Source organism: Numida meleagris, chromosome 4 (genome assembly GCF_002078875.1).
Source record: "Numida meleagris isolate 19003 breed g44 Domestic line chromosome 4, NumMel1.0, whole genome shotgun sequence".
In the NCBI taxonomy this organism is placed as follows: Eukaryota; Metazoa; Chordata; class Aves; order Galliformes; family Numididae; genus Numida; species Numida meleagris.
The window spans coordinates 13,874,443-13,898,361 of record NC_034412.1 but is presented as its reverse complement, the minus strand read 5'-3'; the positions used below and the strand labels follow the sequence as shown (position 1 = coordinate 13,898,361).

Below are 23,919 nucleotides of genomic sequence, written 5' to 3'. Positions count from 1 at the left end.
GACAGCTGCACTTCTTTTAATCACCTGCCTATCAACTCTAATAGCCTCTTTTGGCTTTTAAAAGGAGGGACACCACAACTTTCGAAGTTCTTCTGAATATGTGTCCCTTACTGTAGCTCATTATTTTCAGAAAAGAACCTCGAAGGAGAATGAAATAGTTTGAAGTCATACAAATGTCCCAATGAATGCACCTTTTTAGATTCTTTCACAGTATTTTATCTTCTGAATTAGTGACTTTACCAATGCTGTTGTCTGTTTGGCTAGTAATTACTTTGTAGTGGTGGAATATATGACCAAATTCTTCCCTGTTGATCCAGTTATTTTGCCTCAATTGGATCCTCAAACTAGGTGTTATCATGGGCTTTGTAGGAGTTCAGCCAGTAAAAAGAAAGCTACTGTAATTTTACGTCTGGGCAAGCAGTTTATGTTGGAACTCCTTACACCAATCCACAAGCTATGCTACATTAAGCAAAACTTAATTTCTCCATGTAATTATGTCATTTTAAAACCTAGGGAAACTCCTACTGTATATCTCTTTGGTCAACCTGGGATTAGATTCCTCTGTTTTAAACACAGAACAATATTAAAAGAACAACAATATAATGGGATTGGAGCAAGATTTCACTAGTTTGTAAATGAACTAATACTAAAGTAATTTCCAGAATCAACTTCAAATAGCAGAAGATTTGTGTTCATGAGAACCTTCTCTTTTGTATGTAATCTGTTTGCCCATTAGTAATTGTGTTGGTCGGATGTCTTTCTTTTAAATAGATACTGAATTATTCTGACATTGATGTTTTGGGTTTTTTGTTTTCCCCAAGTTTTTCTAGACTTTATTGTACATCTTTGAAATTAAGCGGAAGCAATTCTGTTTATAATCTGTGTATAAGGTCTCTCAATATACATGAACAAAGCTTCTGAAATATGATAAAATGCAGATTGAGATTGGATTGGAGTGTGTTTTCTATGTGAAATGGTATTCTATCCTTTCAATTTGGAAAAAGCTAGTGGAGAAGGAATGAATAGCAACCTTCCTACAGGCAGGCTGTCCCTGGTATAAAAGATCCATTGCAAATAGTAGTAGAGAAGCGTGGAGCTCTACACAAGTTTGCTGCTGAATCCAGGAGGACAGGGCAGCCCAGGCAGTCCATCAGCAGAAGCACACATTTTGTTCAGTGCCAATTCTAAATGTGCTAAGAAGGTAGATGCTGCTTTAGAAGCCAGCCAGTGGAATATGTTTTGAGTCATGGCATAGTTTGCCATCATACATCATGAGAATACGTCCTTTACAGTTTCTATGTGCTTTTCATTTGGTTGATCTCTGTGTCTTCTTTAAAGTGTTGATTTTAAGACTTACGAGAACTAACTAGAATAATCTTTTGGCATGAAAACATGCACAGCAGCTTTTGAGAGCTGGATCTATAGTTTGTTTCTTGTAAGTATTGCCTGCATTTAGTTGGTAGTTGACCTGCTTACAGTTTTTTGTTTAAAGGTAGAAATTAGGAGGGTATCATCTCTGGCTTGTAAATAATAAGAAGACACAGGTATTTTTTATGTTATTTTCATTTTTAGATAAAATGAGAGTCAGTTGCCTTTAGGTATAAAGGATTAAATGGTTAAGCCTGAATTATGTAAAAGGTAAAAATCACCAATTGTATGCTCATCTCATTAACCTGAATTGTTCATTTGTTACCAGATTTACTTGAATTACTTGGGAAACTATATCCCCAATGCTTGGACACGGGAAACTGGATGCAGTATTTGTGATTTAGACATGCTGGACCTGTCAACAGTAACGGTAAGAATACTTCCACAAGAGCAAAACCCTTCTGAAAGCATTTGATAGGTATATAGTGATTTCTGAGGTAAAGGGGCTTTGGTATGCACTCTTATGTTTAGTGGGCACCTGAGGATATTTTGTCTCGTGTATGAAGCTACAAGGAAGGAAGTTTAATTTACTGGAAATGCCAATACTTGTGGAAATAATTTCATGCATGCATTTTAATATAGGTTTCCTCAGTATTACTGAAACTAATCCCTTCCCCAAAAGCCCTCAGATCCTTTCCTCTGTTCATTGAGGATGAGTGGATCATTTCTGAATCATGCAAGATTCAAGTGAATAACTTGAATTTTTTGGTAAGTATGGAAATCCTTTAGACATTTCAGAGTTTTACGTAAAGACCTACAAAAGAAACCAACCTAGAGTATGTTTAATAATCTCTGCTGTAAATAGAGATTAACAGTTAACTGTAACATGCTTACAGTTGCTGTCTCTGGAAATGTATCGAGATAACCATAACTTCTTTGCCTTTTAAAGAATGATGCAGATATCTGTACTTGCAAATGCATATATGTGGAATACATTCGATATAATTGAGAGCAGATGTTAGCAAAGTCCCTAGAATTTTTATAGGACAAACCTACCTGAACACGTGTGTGTGTTTCTGAGTTTCTGATATTTGTGAGCGTACTTTAGCTCTTTGGCTCCATACATGACATCCGATGTCTTTGTACATTTTTCAGCTTGTACTGAGTAAATTTTAGACAGAGTAAATATGAAGATCTACAGTTTGGAAATGTAAGGCTTGTACTTATAAGAATGTTCAGATTATTCTTGAAAAGCTGTTTCTGACAGCTGTTTCATTTCTAGTCTGTAGTGAAGATATGAATGAGAACAGAGCTTAGAGGGTCATGAGGGTTGAGGATAGCATGCAAGAAGTGGTGGTTTGTTTGGCACTGAAAGTAGTGTGACAATTATTGGATAATAAGAAGCTTATGGAATGGGATATAAATTCAAAAAGCTATTGCTGGAATTGTAGTAACTTTCACATCCTTTTAATATACACATATGTTTACATATACATCTTTGATTTGAAAGTAAAACATTCTACTGATGTTTTTCTGAAATTTTTTTGCACTCTCAGCTGTATGTTAAAGTTTACCTGAGGAGAAAAGTTATGTTGTATCTGAAGGTGTTCGCTGAGGAGTAGCTTAAACTTAAAGCCAGTAATGGAGAGTAACTTGCAATGATTTACTGGATGGCTTTTCGTATAGTTTAAGTACATCAGTTTGGAATGGATCTTCCTTACTGTAGCTCATTCTTTGGACATCATACCTCACTCACTCTGCCAGCAGAAATAGTGAGACTTTTCCTTGGCCTCTGTGCAAGTGTTTACCTCTGGCATTTCTTAGTACAAGCAATATTTCATTTTCTGAACACACTTTCTGTTCTGGCCTGGCTGGTTGCTATTTCACTAGAAATCTTAAGGGCAAAGAGCATTCATATAATCACAGACTGACTGGGGTTGGAAGGAACCTTAAAGATCATCCAGTTCTAAGCTCCCTGCTGTGGGCAAGTTTGCCACCCACTAGATCAGGCTGCTGAGGGTGCCGTCTAACTGTCTCTGGGGCTGTAATTGCCCTTCTTGTACTGCTTTATTTGACTTTATGCATTGATGAACTCATATCACTGAAGATTTTTTTGTTGCTGTTCTTTTCACAAGAAAGAACGGGATCAGATTTGTTGACTGCAAGTATGTCATAAGCTTTGAATTCCTTCAGATGAATTATGACATGGGTTCTTGACTTGATGTGAACTTAGCTGCTGCTCTTCAAACATCTTGGGCTGGATCTGACCTGCAGACTTTGACTTGACAACATCAGAGGGAGATACAATGGCCTAGCACCTGGTTTTCAACCTGTCACATGAGTTTATTAACATTGTTTTCTGAGGACTTCTCACTGTGAAGGCCAGAGTGGGATGTGCAAGGTGGAGGGGATGGAAGTGTCACCTTGGACTCTGCTCGTTGAGCAGTAACACACAAGGTGCTCTCTGGGGGCAGTTTGAGTAGTAATACAGTTCTAGTAGCCTAAATTAAATTGAACAACAAATGTAATGTCCCTAGGGCTAATGCTTAAATCCTGAGGTTTGTTACCAGTGTAGAAAATTTTGCATGTGAACAGCAAGGATGACTTTACTGCTCCTTGTGTTGCATTGGCATCTCCTGTTGAAAGGGCTTCTGGACTCTTTCACAGTATGGCTTCAGAGTGCTGCCCTGCGTTACTTCCAAAAATTGTCATGCACTTTCCCACTGCTAGTGAAAAAGTAAGCTTTAAAAGGTGGGATGTCCTTAGTAAAAATGAGGAAATCTGTCAGAGAAAATGCAATATCACCTAGTGCAGCCTGGGTGCTCCTGAAGTGTTTTTCCCAGGGCATAACTGGGAAGAACCAACACGTCAGACTTGATATACTCATGTACTGGGGATTAAGCTTGTTCATTCAGACATAGATTCAGATTATGCAGTCACATCTCCTTATAAGTATGGTGAATGATGGTGTAGGTCAATGAACTCTGCTTTAAGGAGATATAATGGCAGTGCAGTTTGCAGGAATCTCAAACTCTAGTCCTTTAAACAGTGTTTTGCTTTTGCCATGCTCCTGAGTTTTAGTGTAGACATTGGAGCCAATCAGTTCATGCTCCTGTATTTTGGAGGAGTATTAGTAATTTGGTGCTTGTCCCTATAATCTTCGCGTATCCAGCTGTAACCTGCTTCTCTTTGCTCTGGAAAACATATGGGAATGGCTTTGAATTAGAAAAATATTCAGAATAAATTGTGATAGCAGCTCCATTATTGTTAGCACATTTGTCCAGTAAACCCAGTGGCACAGGCTGCTCCCCTCATCGCTTGTGATCAGCGTTATCAGTATCAGTTAGTCCAACTCTAGTCACAGTGGAGTAGTTTCCAGCAAATACTGCAGTTGCTGCTTTCAGGACCTGTCAGTGTACGTACCTTTGTCAGCTATTCTGAGGTTACTGGGATGTCTGCGTAAGTGTCTGTTGGGTTTGCAGATGAAGCCATAAATAGGAGACGTGCTGGGTAAACACTTGCTGTTGTAATGTTTCCTAGTGCACTTGCCAACGTGTTTCTGGACTTCCAGTGCCGACAGAGACACTGTGAAAATTCAGCATACACTGATTGTTTATCCAGACGCTTTTCAAGAAAGTGTGGGCTTGCTCAAGGAAAACTAACTTGCAGTCTTCTATATGCATATAAGGTTTCTCTCTGAGCCCCTGGTAGGCTTAGGTGTTCATGTGGACTGTCTGCTTCAAAAGGGGAAAGAAGTTTTGTTGAATCAGTGCATTTGTGCAGGATTAAAGACCTTTGAATGTTAAATTTATTTGAATCAAATAATGTAATAATGTATTTCAGGAATACCTGAGTTCTGTCTAGGTTTGTTTTAGCGGCCATGATCTCTGTATGAAACACATGCAAACCAGGAGTTTTAAAAGATGTGAATTGATATGAGATGGTGGCTTCCTTTGGTGTAAGGGGAGATGCTCTGGTTACTGTTTATTACAGGTCTTAATAAAATCAATTAGCAGGAAGTAATGCACAACTCACTTATGATAGCTGTGGGATATAGTGCATATAAAAGGATGTGCAAGGGCTTTGCAGTCTTTGTCTTAATGACTGAAATATTTTGAATATTCTTTATTATTTAACTTCTGTTTAAAAATTAGTTCCCTATGTTTTCCTGTAAATCTCTCATGTATATACAAGTTATTCAAAAACAAAACAAAACCGCAACAATTTTGCTATGCATTTCTAGGTGTATTTACTTCTGTATTTTTTCTGTTAAAATATGTTTAACAGAGAAAAAAATACAAATCTTTTTACACTAGTTTTGGACTTCAATTTCTCAGTTTCTGTTATTGGAATTCAAAAACTTTTCCAGTGATATTGAATCATTATCTTTGCTTTGTCAGATAATAAACAAAAGCATGGGTAGCAGCACATCAGAGCTAGTTGGCTTGGACCATTTGAAAACTGTGTGGTCAAGTATATTACAGCATGACATTAGTTGCTTTGTAATAAAACTCATCTTAGAAACAAGGCAAGTCTTACTGGTTGTGTCAAAATATCATTTTTTTTTAGGAATATCCCAGAGTAAAAATTGGTGTTTTCATTGAACAACCCACTCCCTTCCTACCTAAATTTTTAGACAGACTGTTGACTCTGGATTACCCAAAGGAGGCTCTCAGTATCTTCATTCATAATAATGTAAGTATAATTTTACTATTCTGCAAAGCTTCATTTTGTAGAAGTCATGGTATGAATGAAAATGCAGGTGAAAAGTACATAGATTTTCTGTATATTTATTGTTTAACTGCATAGGAGGAGATAATGTTTCATAATTTATTATACAGAAGTGGAAAAAATACAGTAATGAAGTTCAGTCAGTGCTTGCTGAAATCTTTTGGAAGAAGCTACTTAGAAATTGAATTTTAAGCTGTACGCTTCAGGGAGAATTACTAATTGATGTAAAAACAATAGTTGTCATAGGATTTCCTTTTCATTTTGTTGTTGATATCCTATCTGTTTCTTTTGATGCTGTTGCTGGGTGCCAGGGGAAAGACCGCTGTGCCCAGATAGGTCTCGAATGGCAGTATAGTTGAGTTGCTTTTTGAAATATTTTTAATGCTTTTTGCTAATTATCTAATGATCTGGTGATACTTATACTTCACTAGTGACTTCAGTATTACTGTTTGCATGAGTGAGGTGACATATGTGCAAGTCTCATGGAAAAACAAGGTTGCAAGAGAAATGTCAGGAAAAAATTAGAATTCTGCCTTTTTTAATTAGGCAGACATAACTGTTGACATAGCACAACAGTCCTGAGTAACAGAAGCAGAGCAGAAGCAGAGCTAATCTTTAAAGTTATCGATGCCTTTTGGTAAGGAGTTATTAAGGACATAAATATGATCTGCATGTAGGAATTGTAGAGTATGCTAGGTTTCATTGCTTCAGCCAGAAGTCAAAAGGTGTTCAAAATGAGTTTAAGACGGAATAGCTTTTTAATTATAGGTGGGAAAGAACCATTATCTTTAATTACTATGAAGTTATCCGTTATAGCAAAACCTAAAAATGAGGGCAGTGGTCTGGAAGCACTGTATACTGCTGAGATCCCTTAAATTAGAGTTAGGGTAATGAGAAATTAAAGAGACAATTACTGAGACTGCTTTTCTGAGAAAGTGATAATGCAGCGTTTTTAGTTGATTGAAAAAATAAAATTTGGTTTTATCACATTAGAGCAAGATAATAGACAAATACCCCTGCACTCTAATCTCAACCTCTTCTGCCACCATTATTGCTTCTAGAAATGATACCAGCAAGCTTTTTTTGCCTACTTTGTTCGGAAAGGCTGATGATATTCTAAATAAGCACTCTTGAGTGTGGTTTTGTTCACAGCCACCTTGGCAGCACTGAATGCTTCCTTCCAACTGGCTGCTCTCTCCTCAGGGAGAATAGAGTAGGAGTTGCGGGCTGGAGCTGGGGCACTGGACAGCTGTCCTTCTCTGGCTGGGCACCATTGATGGCAACTCTCCTCTCTCTAAACCCCTTCTGGACATAAAGATTCCTCTGTGCCGGTGAGGTTGAGGATGGAGTTTGATGTTTGTAAAACAAGAATCATGATAAAATACTGCATAAACAGTTTGTGAATTGCATCATTGGTCTGGATGTACAGCTTTGATTTATATTGCTGATGTGTTGGGTTTTCTTGCTAAAACTTTGGACTGAAGCACTTGATTTTTTTGATGATAGCTATACTGGAATATCTTCAAATACTGCTTGCCATCTGTTTGCTTAGGATAGAATACAGTTTGTTCTTGGACACTGTGTTTATGATTTCACAGCAATTTGTACTTTTCATTCACTATAAACAATGTTAACATGATTACAGGAGGTTTACCATGAAAAGCACATCAAGAAATTCTGGGAAAAAGCCAAGAACATTATCAGAAATATAAAAATTGTTGGACCTGAAGAAAATCTGAGTCAAGCAGAAGCCCGGAACATGGGAATGTAATTTCTAATTTCTAAATCCTTTATAACAGTGCATCTGCTAACACTTTTTTTTTTGTCTTTAATGTATATTATTTTGCATATTAAATACTAACGATCTCACATCTTAAAGTACAGAAGTGAAAGCTTTTGTCTAGAACAAGCCCTAGATATAAAGTATTAACTGATGAGTATTTTATGGCTTCTGTTTAATATAAAAGCTATTGGTTACTTATGGAAAACATCTCCTGGTAGGTCTACTGTACTTCAGTAGTCTACTGCCTTGACTTCTGATGAAGGCACAGACAACGACAGACTGAAGAAATAAGAGATGTCAGTTTATTTTTACATTATACTCACCACAAACGTGAATATATATTAAAATGTCTGTCTTTTGTTATATTTGGAGCTTCAGAGTGTAGCAGCTGAAAGAAGGGACTTGTCTTCTTGGTGTTCTTGGAGTTTTATTTGAACAAGATTTTGTAGTTCTGAAGCCACTGGGAAATGAAATTTGGCTGAGCTCCAAGCCTTTCTAGGAAATAGTACAGATGTCCATGGCTGTAGAAGCAGCCATTCACATTCTTAAGAAACATTATTTTTAGTAAACTCTAAGCAGTTAACTATGACATTCACAAATTCTTTGAAGTAGAAATGTGAAGCTTAATGCATATGAGATGAGATCATCCCAAAATGATTCATACAGAAAGCATTAGTATGATCTTACGTGTGTGTGAACAATGCAGATGTCACCAAAGGTGGCTCCTTTCCTTTTGGCTGGGGTAGGTCAGGTTCAGGTCATCTGCTGCTTCCTTTGACTTGTGCTGTGCTTGGCCTGTCTTCCAATCATCAGCAGCTCTCTGGAACAACTGTGTTTTTCCTCAGAAAATCTAGCTCAGAATTTGGATGTTCATGGCAAAGACAGTTTCAGTAAAATTATTAGCCCTCAACTCTTCAGATAGCTTCCAATGTAACCTCTCTTGTTTCTCACTAATATTGCAATGGAAGTAACTTGGTAACAGAGATTCTTCAAACCTTTTTTAAGGGTTCGGTTTGCAGACATCGATACATTTATTTCTCCTGCAGCTATCCACACATTAATTGGTAATTGTGTTTCATCTCCTTCAGACACTTGAATTGTCTGTTTTTCCAAATTAACTGATTTTAGTTTATTTCTAGTAGGTTTAGAGTGAATTTGGCATTCTTACTTGCACATTTCACACAAAAAGGAATTTATCTGATGCGGTGATTTTTTTTTTTAATACAGCATTTTTTTTTTTAATGCAGCAAACAGTTAATGTAATTCAGTGCTTGAAGTTACAATTAACAGAAGACAACTTGGGCATTGAAGGCACAGTTTGTTTTCAGGAGAATACTTCTGAATGTGTAATGTAGCTACTCAGTTTTCTTCGTATATAATTTTCCCCCATTTTGTCTTAGTAAAACCTGGTGATAAATCATGATGAGGTTCTTAGTGAATGAGATTTTTACATTTAATAGAAATATGATTAGAATAACTTATTTTTTTCCCCCCACCCATATCCATGCAGCAAACTTCTGCCTGCTTTTCTCATTCATTTAATAAGTAATAGCAAAGTATTTACTTTCTAGCTGTCTGTTAATATGGAAAATCCTTCTCCTGAGCTTTGGATAGTTGGATACATTTTGGAAAAGACCCCAGATTGCATAACCATCAAAGAGTTATTAGGGTTCATTAATATAAACAAACAGGAGTGCATAGGTTAAACAGGCAGAAACAGGAGGAAGGGGGAGTGGGGAAAGAAGAAAAATAAAGGAGAATACAAAGAAGAAATCTTAATTGCACATTGAGTATTTTTGTCTCTGCATGTGTATTCCTTCCAAATGCTTCTTTAATGGTTAATGGTGGTTGTTTTTTTTAAATCTCACTGTTGGATTCTGAGATGTACTTTGTCTCTCTTGTGTGCTTCTTGAAAGTTAGAGGATATTACATCAACGTCTGAGTTCCCATTTGCTATTGATAAATGATGGCTTGGATAGCCTGTGAGTAGGGTGAATACCTTGGATGTGGTTAAAAGGAAGAGCAAGGATTAAATCTCTCTCGAATGTCAAGTGTTGGAGACTTGTATTTTCCTGCTTCTTCTGCTGAACTGCTTCTTTTGAACACCTGGGCAGTTTTGGGTTTCAGTCTCAGCATTCTGAACTTTCAGTGTTGCAAAAGAAATACAACTTTCCCACCCATATCTGATTACAATAGCTTCCAGTTGTAGCAATTGTGGTGAAGTTACCAAAGCCCGAAATGCAAATCTAAAAGTTGGTGCTTTATCTGTTCTATGGCTACCTTTATTTGTTTTTAGTGATAGTGATAGGAGCTCTGCTGGGAGGAGCAATAGCTATGGTTGGGATACTGAGCAGTGCAAAATGCGATCCTAAATGGCAGCAACGTCTGTCTGTGTCAACCAGGGACCTTTTCTGTCAGAGTTCTTTCTGATGCCTGAATGCTCTCCTGTTTGCTCACAGTCCACATCTGGAGTTGTACTTCCAAACTGTGAGGGATATGAAAATAATAAATTGCTAATTCAAATTGTATCTAATCAAGCTACAAATGACTCAATGCTAAAGAAATTGGGTAGACAATGTGTTTCCCCTATAAATAAGCAAGGAGATCTCAGGGGAAGGGATAATGTGCAGAACAGCAATTCTGATCCTTCTTAGATGAAGTCAGTGCTCTAGATGGGCTGGTGTTTGTCAGTAAAGTTAAACATTTTTCTGACTTCAAAATACTGTAAGCTAATCTGCTGAGCTTCATGCTTCCAACAAAATATCTTTGTGTTCTGTTCAATTTACTAAGTCTACTGAATAGCTGCACTGAAATGGCTGTAAGTTGCATACAAAAATTGAGCTTTCTTTTCAACATTTGGTCATAGTTTCTAGGCAGAAGGAATGTAAAGAAAGTACATTACAGATTTTGGCTGTTGAGTTTAAGTTAGAAGTATATTACTATGCACATGAGAATTGCTAAAAAGCAGTTTCCACTTGTTCCCTGCTGTGACTTCATACATACTAAATAGTTTCAAATGTAATTTGTAGAGGTTAGCATACATAATATATACTATAGGTATAAATACAAAAATATATTTAATGTTCTTGTTTATGTAAGTTGAAGTTAGAGCTTTCACACTGGTTTGTACTATAGCTACATTTCCAGACTATTTATGGTAGTAATGTTTTTAAAGAAATCTCAGTGTATTTCTGAATGACCAATTACAACTTAATCTGAAACTTTTAGTTTAGTGTTTTGTTTTGGATTAAGATGTGAGTGAAGAACAGAAGTTTTGTCAGCGGAAAACATATTGAAAGAGATTTTTTAAAACTCTAGTTATTTAAAAAAGGGCAGAAGCTGAACGACTATACATTTTGAAATAATGTGAACAACTGAATAATTTTTCAGTTATGTTTGCTTACAAGAAAATACAAATCTCTTCTGATTGTTTGTTCTCATTGTTGATAATTAAAAACATGAATTCTGTTCATATATTTATAGCAGCATATTGTACTGCAGCTTTTGGGAAGGTTGGTCAATGTTGTGGCTGGAACCCTGGACCAGCACAGAGCTGTCACTCTCAGATTTAGCTTCCTCATTAATGGAATGGGGATAGGGATGCTGGATATTTCTGGAATGAATTTAACAACTAGTGTCAAGTGCAATATGAATGATTCCTACTAATAATTGTAATTATGCTAATATAAAATACAGGTGAATTGCATTCAGTAGTTGTAAAGCTTTGAATGGAATTTGCAAATGCCATAAAGACTTAATTGCTGGGCTGTGTTATGGCAGAAATAAAACCTGCCAGTTTCAATTGGGGCAATTATGTGAGAAAGTGCTGATTAAGGAATTGTGGTCATATAAGCATGTATTCATAAGACAGAAAACTTTCAGTGAAGGAGATGTTAGTAAAGGAAAAGCCAGAGACTGAGCTAAGATTTACACACTGTATCTGCATCCAAACACTGGCTTTTGTTGCAATAACACCACTTTTGTCACTTCAGTATTTTAAAAATTTGGTTCAAGTCATTATTACATCTTGAGTGACTGAGTTTGAAGAGAAAAGATTGCTGAAATTTATGGAATAATAAAGCCCTACCTTCTACTGTAATTTCCACAAAGCCATAATGCCAAAGTCCTTTAAGCATAAGGACATGTGATTATCAACAAGTTTGGGGTCTTTTGTTTAATAATCCATACAGGAGATGTACTAAGTGCTGAGCTAAGTGCTAGGTTAGGCAGTGGAAGGGAATGGAGGAGATGTAAGCAGGGAGCTGTGCCAGTGGTCACTGACTTGTATGCAACCTGTCACATCCACCGTTTGTCACTTCCCCTGAAGTGACAGAGTTCCTTTCCTTTGCAGAAAACCAATCAGAAACGATCAAATCAAATAGAACTTGAACTAAAACTATGTTTGTAGACACTTTAAAGCATGAAAGTAAAACAACGTGAACGCTTCACGTTGTTATGACAGAGTTAATACATGTTCTGTAAATAATAGTGGGGAGAACAGACAAAATCAATAATCCCATTTGCATGACAGAAAGCTGCTGCTCTAGTGTGATTTGAGGAGTTGTTCCATTTTCTCAAAAGTACATTTGATCTTCTACTGTTCTGTTGGTGCAGGGAGGCCAAATTCATTCTACTTTGCTGCTGCCTAGCAAGTCTACCCTGCCAAATACATAGATACGTGCTCTGTCTGCCTTACATTTATGATATATTTCTTTGACTATTGTAGTATATATATTAAAGGGTTTTTTATGAAATGTACAACTAGGGTAGGGTGGGTTTTTTGGCATTTGTCAGCCTCTTCTGGACACGTGTGAGGTAACCATTCCTTTTTGTCTTTTTAGGGACCTTTGTCGCCAGGATGAAGCATGTGAATACTACTTCAGCATAGATGCAGACGTTGTACTGACAAACCCAAAGACTTTAAAGATACTGATAGAACAGAACAGGTGTAGTATATCTCCTGATTCTACAGAAATTCTTCAAACTTGAAAGGATTCTCTGGGGCTCTTCCAGAGAAAATAAAATCCTGTCCTTGCTGGTTTAGATCCTCTTTGTTTACCTGTGCTATTCGATTGCCATGGCTCATAGTGGGCTTGCAGCCCAACAATTCATGAAGTGTTTTGTTCCTGTCAAGCAGCAATTGATGATATGAATTTTAGATGCTTCAGAGTTGCTATAGAGAAAATGATGTGGTGTAAACAGGTTTTATGAAGTGAATCAAGATCTCAGTGACTAGTGATTTCGAAGTTGTGTACACAATTAAAAAAAAATAAAAAAAAAAAACCCCAAACCAGAAAACGTGAACCTATAGTTAACTGCTACCATTGCAGTAATATTACCTATTTTTTTTTTAGAATCATAAATGTCATACGATAGTAGACATGTTTTCTTGGAGATGAAACATCTGTAATGACCTGTTTCTCCTCATTTTATATCCCAGCTGGGGCATCCTGATCCCATCTCACTGAGCTCTGGTGCTGTGGGCACCCTGACTTTCCTGTGGGCTATGGCCATGTGTCTGGATACCCAGTTTGGGCACTTCACTCCTGCCAATCAGTATTTCCTCTTGTTAGGTTAGTGGTGTTTGCCTCTTGGCAACAAATGTAGTATCTCAGGTGTGTCACAGAAGATGAAAAGAAGAAAGGATGGACTATAGGTGAAGGTGTGGCTGCCAGTCCTTTGCATTATGTTCCTTGTAATATTTACTGCTGTAGGAAGAGAGGGTAAAAGCCAGATGCACTAGGTGGAAGAAACAAAAACCTTGCCAGATATATCTACGAGTAAACACCCTCTGAAACAAAGTGTTTTTTTGTTCTTTGTGTTCTTTTCGACTTCCTTGTTTTGACACTAAATTTTGGGTAAGCTAATTTTAGTCTGAAATCACTTTTGTACCTGAAGTTTCACCATTTTCATTATAATGTTTTTTTCCTCGTCTCTGGCACTGTGATGCTTTTTATGCTACCATGCTGTGAGTAGTGTTTCTTGGTTGACAGATATACAAGCCACCTCTGCTTTATAGGAATCATTGCTTCTGTTGCAGTGATGTTGTTTCTGAGCTGTAGGGGCTTGAATCCTTTTTCTTTTTTTTTCAACTCAAATTCAGAATAGCTGCTCCAGAGTTTGATAGTTACTGGTGTTTTGGCTACACTCTACTCAAGTCAGAAAAGCTGGTATTTTTTGACATATCTTCATATCACAGTTCATATCTTCTTACTGAATATGTTACTTCACAGAAAGATAATTGCTCCGCTTGTAACTCGTCATGGGAAGCTTTGGTCCAATTTCTGGGGTGCTTTGAGCCCAGATGGCTACTATGCTCGCTCAGAAGATTACATTGACATTGTCCAAGGGAACAGAGTGTAAGTAACTTTTTAAGCTGATTTGTAAAGTCAAGGTGCTCATTAACAACATTTTCTTACATTTTTATACAGTCTGGTGTTAGTTCGGAGGAGTCTAAAGTTAGTTGCACTGTGCAACTTTTAGTATTGATTGAAGCAGTGTGTTTAACATGACAAGCTATTAGTAATGGACTTAGTGATGACTAGTACCTGTCTGAGTGTCTGGATACTCTACTCTGCAAGTGCACAGTACAGAAAATGGCAAAGCAAAGAAATAGGAAAAAAACCCAAAACTGTACCCCAAAACTTCAGTCAAAATAAATGATTGTTGCATTCGTCAAATAATTAATCTCTTTGAGGTGAATGTTTAATCAGCGCATAACTGAATGATTAGAATTTCTTTGTTCTTGTGCTGTTTCTTGTATGCTTTGTCAGGTATATTCTACAGGGCGCTTGACAAGCACTCTTGTTGCATAGCTTTTAGGTTTGTCCTTTCCTAAGCTTTACTTTCCCATGGGTGATGTCTTTTCATTGCCCTTGAAGAACAAAAAGACCTGGAACAGACTGACTGCTTGAAAAGGACTGGCTTGTTCTCAGTAGCACTGAAGGATGTGCTCATGGCGCTGGAGGCTTGGCTCTGGGAAGGAGATCTGCAAAGCATGCATTATAGCAGCACTGTTTTGTTGTTGATATTGGCCCAGCTCACATAAATATATGGCCTGCTGCGGCCAGTGGGTGTTTGTGTGAGGAGGTCAGAACAGCTGTGTTTAAGCACTTTTAAAAAACCAGTTTTAGAATTATTTTCTCCATCTGTCAGTGTAGCATAGTATTATAATATAAAAGACTTTACCTTAAATGTGGAAACATGAAGTACATTTGTAGTTAAAACTCACTTTAGGGAATTTGACCTTTTTATTTTTTATGACAATACTTTCTAAAAATTGAATTGCTGCCTATGCCTATGTTTGAGATTTGGTTTCTTGCAGTCCAGCTGTAGTCTTTCAGATGTCTTGGGAACATTTCAACTTTGTTGCCTTGAAACTTGCTTTGTCTTGTCAGCAAATACAGAGATGCTGATTTAGTAGAATAGAGAACAAAATAGTTTTCATGGCTTTAAATTATTTCTTTTTATTTCTTTTATAGAGGAGTATGGAATATACCTTATATGGCTAATATATACTTGATTAAGGGCCAAACTCTCAGATCAGAGATGAAAGAGAAGAACTACTTCATGCGTGATAAGCTGGATCCCGATATGGCTCTCTGCAGGAATGCCAGGGAAATGGTAAGGTGTATGTATAACTGCTTCCTTTTTAAAAGCACACAGACTTCGTTGTGTCTTGCTACACTTTATTGCTTTGCTTGATTGGTCTTGGATTTTATATTTTACTTCTAATTCAAAGTACTGGCCAATTTTTGTGACATGGAACATTTCAGATGTATTTCTTTAAATAGCTGAAGAACAGAATGGAAGTTTTTCCAATGTTGCTACACTGGTTACATAGTGGTTTTTATTTAAACATGCTGAAACGTCCTGTTGAGGTTAAAATACCTTCCTTGGTGGTGCAACCTCAACAGGATGAAAGAAGGCTTGGCTTCCCTGCTATGTATGCCTTAAAATTTATCAGTGTATGTGGAATATCTTTACTTTGCACACTTAGCTAGAAGTTTTTTATTCTATAAGACTAAGTTGGAGCATTCTGCAATGTAATATATAAGTTATAAAATAACAATGGACAGTGTCGGTATAAAAAGCCTTGAGTGATTTATGAAATGGTAGGAATCTTCTTGGGGTACATGAGTTACTCCTTAATTCTTCCAGGTTAGATTAAAACTTTATCAGAAATTTGTTACTTCCATTGAGCTGTAAGTAATGACAGAACGTTTATTTGTACTGTAAAAATATGAATATGTAAATCCACATTTCTGCTGATATTTACACTAGTTTCAGCACAGAAACAAATAAGAGCTAAACCAGACCTATTTCCAGACACTATAGCATTGAAAAATAATTTTGCTGAATTGAACAAGAAAAGTTGGCAAGTATTAATTTTTTTTATTCCCTCATAACAAGGCATGATTTCTTTTGTTTGTACTGATTCCTCAGAATGTCCCCATCCAATTCTCTTGTATTCAAACCTTCTCAGCATCAGTTATTGCGAACCTGTGCTTCCCATGTGCTTGTTCAACTAATCTGACTGTGGCTCATCAGAAAACGGCTTTCTCCTTTTTTTCTCCTCTTTCTCAGTCTGTGCTTTAAGATGATTCGGTACGTGCTTGTTTTTGTATTGCAGCAGATAAGAAGGGGCTGGTGGAAACAGCTTTGACATGTCCGTTGTGAGCTTTGCTTGGAGATGCATGTTGTCTGTAAAGGCGTATCAGCTTTTGACAAAGGCTGCTGTTTCCCTGTTGTAACTGTGGAAATCTAGTAGTTCTTGGACAAACAGAGAAACTATGTATCAGAAAACTGATGTGATGATTCTCCTTCATTTTAGACTTTACAAAGGGAAAAAGACTCCCCTTCTTCGGAAACATTCCATATGCTCAGACCCCCAAAGGTGTTGCTTTATTTTTTGTTTTAAATCGTTAGTTCTTATTACATACAGTGTTATCTTACCATAGGAAGATCCTTCTCCTCTGTCCTTATTCCTCACAAAATATCACTCCATCTTTCTCTTCAGTCTTGTCAGGTTCAGAATAGCACCAGGGGCAGGTTCTTCATGACCAGCTCAAAGTGACATAGGCTTCTTATTTCCCCAGGGAGGTTTCTCATTGCTGAGGTCAAGGTGTGCTAAAACTGTGTTCCAGCAGCTGAAATTGATTCAGCAGTCCTAGTAAAGCTCAAATGACAAGCAGGTCAGCCAGGGCCCCTCGTTAAACGCAGGGCTTTCATGAAATCAGTATCATCTAAACTGTTTTTCCTGAGCCAGACCCTCCTTATTCTCCCTGCTGCAGCTACTTTATGATTTCATAGGTGCCCAAAACAAGGCACGTGTTTAACAATCATTATCATTCTAACAAGTTGACTCTCTTTCAGACAAAAGTATGCGTTAAAGATAACAAAATATCCAGGGGGGAATGTCTTCCTGCCACAAATGCTTCTGAAATTACATTTGAATCTGAAAAGTGGTGAATTTAATAAAATAAATAGTCAAGTTCTTTTTTTAAAAACAAACAAACAAACAAAAAAAACAAAACACAAAACCACCCAAATTTCTGCTATCAGTTCTAATCAAACGAGTTTTGTTAATGTCTTAATAGTTTGATAATGAAACTGTCTTACCACATTTTATATTTTGCATATGTATTTCCAATATTTGCTAAGGGGAACATACTTCAAAGTGCTCACTTATCTTGCACCCTGATCTGAAAATTCTTATATGCTATATTTGCCAAAACCTTTTTATTTCAGGCAATTCACCAGGAGAATCATGAAGTGAATACTCTGAAATATGTTTCTTGCTCTGCTTTCCATTACATTTTCTGTTAGCTTATTTTTTTCAGTGTTTAATCAGAATCTAGTCTTTTCTTCTTCAGTTTGAGAATAGGTACTTCCAGTGTGTCTGCTTAGGTTTTCTGGAAAACAAGCAATCACTTCATTTCTGTTTTCTCTTTTCTTTATGTTCTTGCATTATGATGAATATATATTTTGGTTTAACTTGCTTAAAGAATATATTCAATCAATGCTTGTAAACAAGAAATCATGAACCCTAGTTTGTGACTACTGTGAACCTTTTGAAGAGTTAAGCTACTAAACGAACAACACTTGTTTTTCTGTAGATGTGATGTGTCTTATAAAAGAATTGCAGGCATAAAAAGACTTGAAAACATTGGTTTTGCTAAGGTGGGCAGTTTTGCTAATGACGTTTTCTCTGTTTGGTGTAGGGTGTTTTCATGTACATTACGAACAGACATGAATTTGGAAGGCTTATCTCCACAGCCAATTACAATACCTCCCACTACAACAATGACCTCTGGCAGATATTTGAAAATCCTGTGGTACGTACCTAATTATTGATTAAATAGTTTTGTATTAAAAGCAACTTTATATTATTAAATACTTGGGACTTAAGGACTTTTCATGGAAAAGATTTAAATAAATAGTGCAAACATACATTTAGTGCAATAAATGGTGTTCTCTACCATCCATTTAATATCAGTTCATCAACTGATTACAACAGTAATGAGAAATGGCCCTGATGTAACAGGTTGTACGATTCAGATGTGATGAGATCCAGTTCTTCTGTGGTAATAGGAAATTGTTTGATTGTTTCTTGCCCTTTCAGTAGGGCACGTGAACAGAATAAAATGCTTTTTTTTTTCTTTCACTTAAATGCATTCTGAATATTTTAAAATCATTCTTTTCAGGACTGGAAGGAAACCTACATAAATCCCAACTATTCAAAAATCTTCACTGATAATATAGTAGAACAGGTGGGTATAAATATTGTTTGAAAGAGGCAAGTAGTACCTGTCTTATCTGTGGGACTGACATTATAAATTGGCATACAGTAACTGTTTCCATGCTAATGCTATTTTGGTTTGTGGCTGAACAGTTTGAGGTTTTGGACCACTAATGAATTTCTGTCACTGTAAAAACTGAGATAAGTCCAAGAAATAATTGCTGTATTGCTCAGGATAATGGAATTGTCCAAATAATTGCTTTCTTCAAAGTAAAATTGTAATTAATTCATTAGAACAAGCTAGTACAACTAGCAGAAAACTTAATTTTTGTTAAGAGATTGCTGTTACAAAGCATATATAAGGCAAGATCTTAAATACGCTTTCCTTGGAGGTTTTTTTCCCACTTTGAATTCTATAAGGTCTGTGGCTATGAAGGCTTTTGCTGGATACTTAAATCTTTTGCTGTCTGGCTGCTGGCTTTTGTGTAGCTTGCCTGTAAATAGCACTTCCAAGATAATTGTTGTACCAGCTTTAGACGCTTATTTCTGTGTCAATTATCCACAGTCATTTAATGAACATTTAAAAGCATGTTCAGTTTAAAAGTATTTTTTCTTAATGGCTCTTAAGTGAATGACTGGAATTATTACACAAGCCAATGCACAGAATATTTGGGTACATTGACAGAGCTGTTAATGCTGGGTTATGACTTATAAGGTAGCTCTTAGTTTTTGCTTAATTCTGTAAGAATACACTTAAGGACCATGTAAAAACTTAATTATTTAAATGTGTCTGAATTATGACACAAAAGAGAATTGCTGATTCTTTTTTTCAGTGATAGAAAAACGAAAATGTCCTTGGAATGAGCTGTTTTAGCAGCTGAAAATAAATTTAACTGTTTAACAACTTCACTAAAAGAGATTAATGTAGATTTTGTCTTTTCGTAGCCATGTCCAGATGTTTTTTGGTTTCCCATATTTTCTGACACTGCTTGTGATGAATTGGTAGAAGAAATGGAACATTTTGGACAATGGTCTGGTGGAAAACACCAAGTAAGTGTCAGCCTTTATAAACATGTCCTTATTAAGAGAGTACTTTTATAATAAGCCACAGCGTGCTGCAATAAACAATGTTTCCACAATATGCTAGTAACCTGAGACATCTGCTGTGTAGAATAAAATGCTGAATTTTGTCTACCATGCAGCTTGACGTTCAGTAGATTTGGAGACATCCTCACTTAACCTTGAACTAGAGAATACAGATACTAACAGCAACAGCTGCTGTAGTAGTTATCCAAGTTATCCCACAGTGGCTGGTCTTTGATAACTCTTCAGAGCTTACCTCTGAAGTCTTGATTTATCAGACTTGTCCCTCAAAGCAGATATCCACAGACATTATGAACTACTGTGTTTGTATTTGCACCAAGCTCGAAGTATTAACTACTGCTTAAATCAAAGTTTTAAGAACAGGAAGGTTTGTCATTTTCACAAATATTTGGAAGGAGATGAATTACAGTCAGGATTTTACTACAGGTTGGAGCCTCCAGAAAAACTTTTTTTATCATACTTTTAAGATGAAAGTATTTTAACATATTTATTATCATGACAAGTTGATGCCTGTACTCTAATTTAACTTCCATTGCATCTACATCTCAATAGTTAAAAATGTTGCCCTAGTGAAACCCTTATTGACAGGCGGCACATCCAAATATTGACTCACCTTCTAAGAATTGTCCAGTTCTTGCCCATTACATCTCAGCAATTTATATCACAGCAGCTGTCTGTGAGATTGTTGTGCATCAAGCTCAGATACGCTTACTAAAGCATTACTCTGTTGCAGTTCTGTGATTCTGCAGATTCTACGTATTTGTATTCCATGCCCATATTTCAAGGCTATTTATGGTGTTTTCATTAGGACAGCCGTATTTCTGGAGGTTATGAAAATGTCCCAACTGATGATATTCATATGAAGCAAATTGGACTGGATAACGAGTGGCTGCACTTCATAAGAGAGTTCATTGCACCAGTAACGCTAAAAGTGTTTGCTGGCTATTATACTAAGGTACGTGTTTAAAAGTTGCAGATAGAATTATTTATTCCATTCAGAGACTAAGTATTTTATTGAGCTGTTTGCTTTGTTTGGTGAGTTTACAAGTGATGTAGCAGTATTACAGCTGAGTGTTGTGTTGTTAACTGTGTTGTAAATAGGCAAAGAATACCCACAGCCCTGTGTCTGACTTGGAATTTTACATGCTGAAGTCTGACTGTATATTTTGTTTCAGGGATATGCTTTATTGAATTTTGTTGTAAAATATAGCCCTGACAGACAACGATCACTCAGACCTCATCATGACTCCTCTACATTCACAATCAACATTGCACTCAACAAAGTAGGAGAGGATTTTCAAGTAAGTTGGCGAGTTATTTATTGAACAAAAAAAAAGTCATCCTTTTAGTGTCTAATACGTTCCAAACAAGAACCCAAATAGACACGGTTAAAGACAGTGTTGAAGGGATAAATGTGTGCAACATTCAGATACACTACTGATGGATGTTTTTGAGTACTAACTTTCTCAGTTACAGGATCTAGACCTGTTAATGCAGTCAAGTTGAATTAGTCAAAATGGCTTCAGATGGTGCTGGGAAGAAGTTTTTGTTAAACTTTAGAGATGTTCTTTTTTAACAAAATGATTTTTTGAAACGAAGATTTTTTGAAATCTTCATCTTTTTGCAGTAAAAAACAGTTGTTTCAATTATTTAAAACATTATTATTTAGTTATTGTTTAAAATATTACCAAGTAGATAAACTTCTCTTTATGGTATGCTTTTTAAGATTCTTCTTTAGATCAACCACAAAATGAAAAAATTCAGCTGTTCTTCTTGTTTACTTTTATTATCCTGAGGTCAATTATTTTCTAGTTTGGTACTGATTGAAATAAAATAGCTCCCAGGGAATGGAGGTAGACGAGGCAGTGACAGTAATATCCAGCTTTGACTGGTAGAGAAGCTTGAACAGTTCTGTTTGTAAGGCCCCTCTTACCTTACACCCATAAGTATGATTTCTTCCTTTAGAAAACACTGCTTCAGTTTGAAACCAACAGTCAGGTTAATTTATTTAAAATTTATTTAAATGCTGTCTTGCATGAAGGTGGACCTATGAACATTGATTTGCTCCTCTCTCGTATTGTCTACACTACTGTTACTGATGAACTGTTCCTCAGAGATGCTGCTTGAATGAGTTGATATCCAGGGAATGCTAAAGCAAAGGGAAATCTTTTTTGTTGCTAAAGTCTGCTTGTTACATATTGTTCTGAACATGGTGTCATTTTAACGATATTGCTTCTATGGATAGCGGTGGTGTTTTCTTTTTTCTTTTTACTTGAAGAGAACAAAACTTAAAAAGCCTCTTATTAATAATTGTGGATAAATATAAAAAGCCTAGTCATATAAACACACAAGGTAAATGAGTGTGGTGATGGTTTGTTTTTTTTTTTTTTTTTTTTTTTTTAATTTTTGCTACAGGGAGGTGGATGTAAATTTCTTAGGTACAACTGCTCCATTGAATCACCCAGGAAAGGATGGAGTTTCATGCACCCAGGAAGACTTACTCATTTACATGAAGGACTTCCTATCTTGAATGGCACAAGATACATTGCAGTATCATTTATTGACCCTTAATTTTATTGTTTTGCCCTCTTCAACATCAGTGTTTGATTCCTTACATAAACATTTATTTATAGTTTTCTTCTGGAAGATGGTGATACACGAAGTTACTGTTCCTAGACAGCAAGGTTACTTTGGGCTAAAAGAATGAAAAAAGAAACTGTTGTTAAATTGTTGAAGATTCTCAATAAGTGCTCTGAGCCTTGAGTTACAAAGTAAACGTGTCCTGCTTATTTTTCCATTCTGCTGTCTTAAAGTAGGTGAGGAGGGAAAACGGAAAAATATTTTATAATGAATTCATCCTTCGTTGGGAAAAAAACATCCTAGATGCAAAATTATCTGAAAAAAATTCTGTAAGTTGTGTGGTATGTGTGTTTGGTAACAACCAATTAAAAAACACAGTGTAAAAACAGTATAGAGTGAATGTCATATACAGTCATTGGGAGTTAAGCAATAATTGCATAAGCTGGTGTATAGTTAAGGGAAAACATCTTGGTGATGTGTTTTCTTAGTTCATTTTCATCGACAGTGGAAAAAAAAATACAAAGATGGAGTAACAAATAATTTAGCTAAGAAAAAGTGTTTTCGTAATTTGTTTGAAGAACCCATCCTCTTGAAAATTTACTTTTCTTCACCAAGTGACCTTCATTTTAAATGAGTTATTTTTCTAAATGTGTAATTGCACCCAATTGATGCTGGAAATTTGATGTTTATTTTCACAGTGCTGATAAATTCTAATAGCAGGATATTTTGTAAAGACAATTTTCTATTATTTAAAATTACTTGAATTTTCTATCAGGAAAAGAAAATTGAGGAAACCTCTTTTAAACTTAAGGGTCTTAACTTGCCATTTGTTTTAAAGAAATCCGTTTAAAATAATCCTACTGTATCTACTGTTTGTAATTTAAAGAAACTTGAAGCAAACTATCTCAAAGTCTACCGTGCCAAAATGCACAATGTGTTGGAAAAACTTGTGAAAAATAAAGGGTATTTAAAATTAATGTAACAGCTTTTTACTTGACTGTGTTAAGTAGTTTTTGCATGTTGCCGTTGTTCTTACAGAAATTATATTTTTTGATAAATATATTCAAAGGAAATGCAGACATATTTAGATTGCTAGGAGCTTCTTGAAGCGTTGTCAGGTTTCAGCCCATTTGCTGTGTTATTATTAAGTTGCTTCTGTTAACTGGCACAAATGCCCCAAACCTCGTGTTAAACTTCCAGAAGAACTCCAGCAGGGTGGATGCTTCTCATCTTTTTTCTTTCTTTAAGTAGAGAAGCTTTTGTTGATCTAAACAGATCATTTTACTTGCTCATATTTGATGATGCTTCACATGAGGTTTCCTTAACAGAAGTTCTGGTTGGAGTTGAAAGGATTGAGAGAGGAGTCAGAGTATTCTGCTACCCCAGAGTAGGCTGTCTGCTTATTTCCCTGTTCCATTGTTCTTAGGAGTGGGTTGTAACGTGACTTGAAGTTACACTGAAGCAAATACAGCAAAACGTAGTAATTTCTATAGTACACTCAAGTGAGCTGGCTTGTTAAGAAATGGTTTCTCACAGGAAATTCTTTGCTTTCTTTTCATTTCTCTTACACTGTCAGCCCTTCTCCATTTCAGGCTCACGCTTGGATATCAAT

General features: G+C 36.2%; 1 protein-coding gene across 2 annotated transcripts in view; it reads left to right on the top strand.

Annotated features, from left to right (window-relative positions):
• Window positions 1-23,284, top strand: part of PLOD2 (procollagen-lysine,2-oxoglutarate 5-dioxygenase 2) — a 53,807-nt gene extending 30,523 nt beyond the window's left edge. The window contains exons 8-20 of one of the 2 annotated variants that reach the window (XM_021397080.1): window positions 1,697-1,798; window positions 5,938-6,063; window positions 7,745-7,866; window positions 12,724-12,828; window positions 14,116-14,241; window positions 15,364-15,505; window positions 16,716-16,778; window positions 18,106-18,219; window positions 18,589-18,654; window positions 19,569-19,673; window positions 20,536-20,682; window positions 20,903-21,028; window positions 22,143-23,284. In XM_021397080.1, the coding sequence (XP_021252755.1) occupies window positions 1,697-1,798; window positions 5,938-6,063; window positions 7,745-7,866; window positions 12,724-12,828; window positions 14,116-14,241; window positions 15,364-15,505; window positions 16,716-16,778; window positions 18,106-18,219; window positions 18,589-18,654; window positions 19,569-19,673; window positions 20,536-20,682; window positions 20,903-21,028; window positions 22,143-22,298 (1,500 nt within the window). In that variant the 3' untranslated portion in view covers window positions 22,299-23,284. The remainder of the gene's footprint in view (window positions 1-1,696; window positions 1,799-5,937; window positions 6,064-7,744; window positions 7,867-12,723; window positions 12,829-14,115; window positions 14,242-15,363; window positions 15,506-16,715; window positions 16,779-18,105; window positions 18,220-18,588; window positions 18,655-19,568; window positions 19,674-20,535; window positions 20,683-20,902; window positions 21,029-22,142) is intronic. The other variant, XM_021397078.1, reaches the window with a different exon arrangement.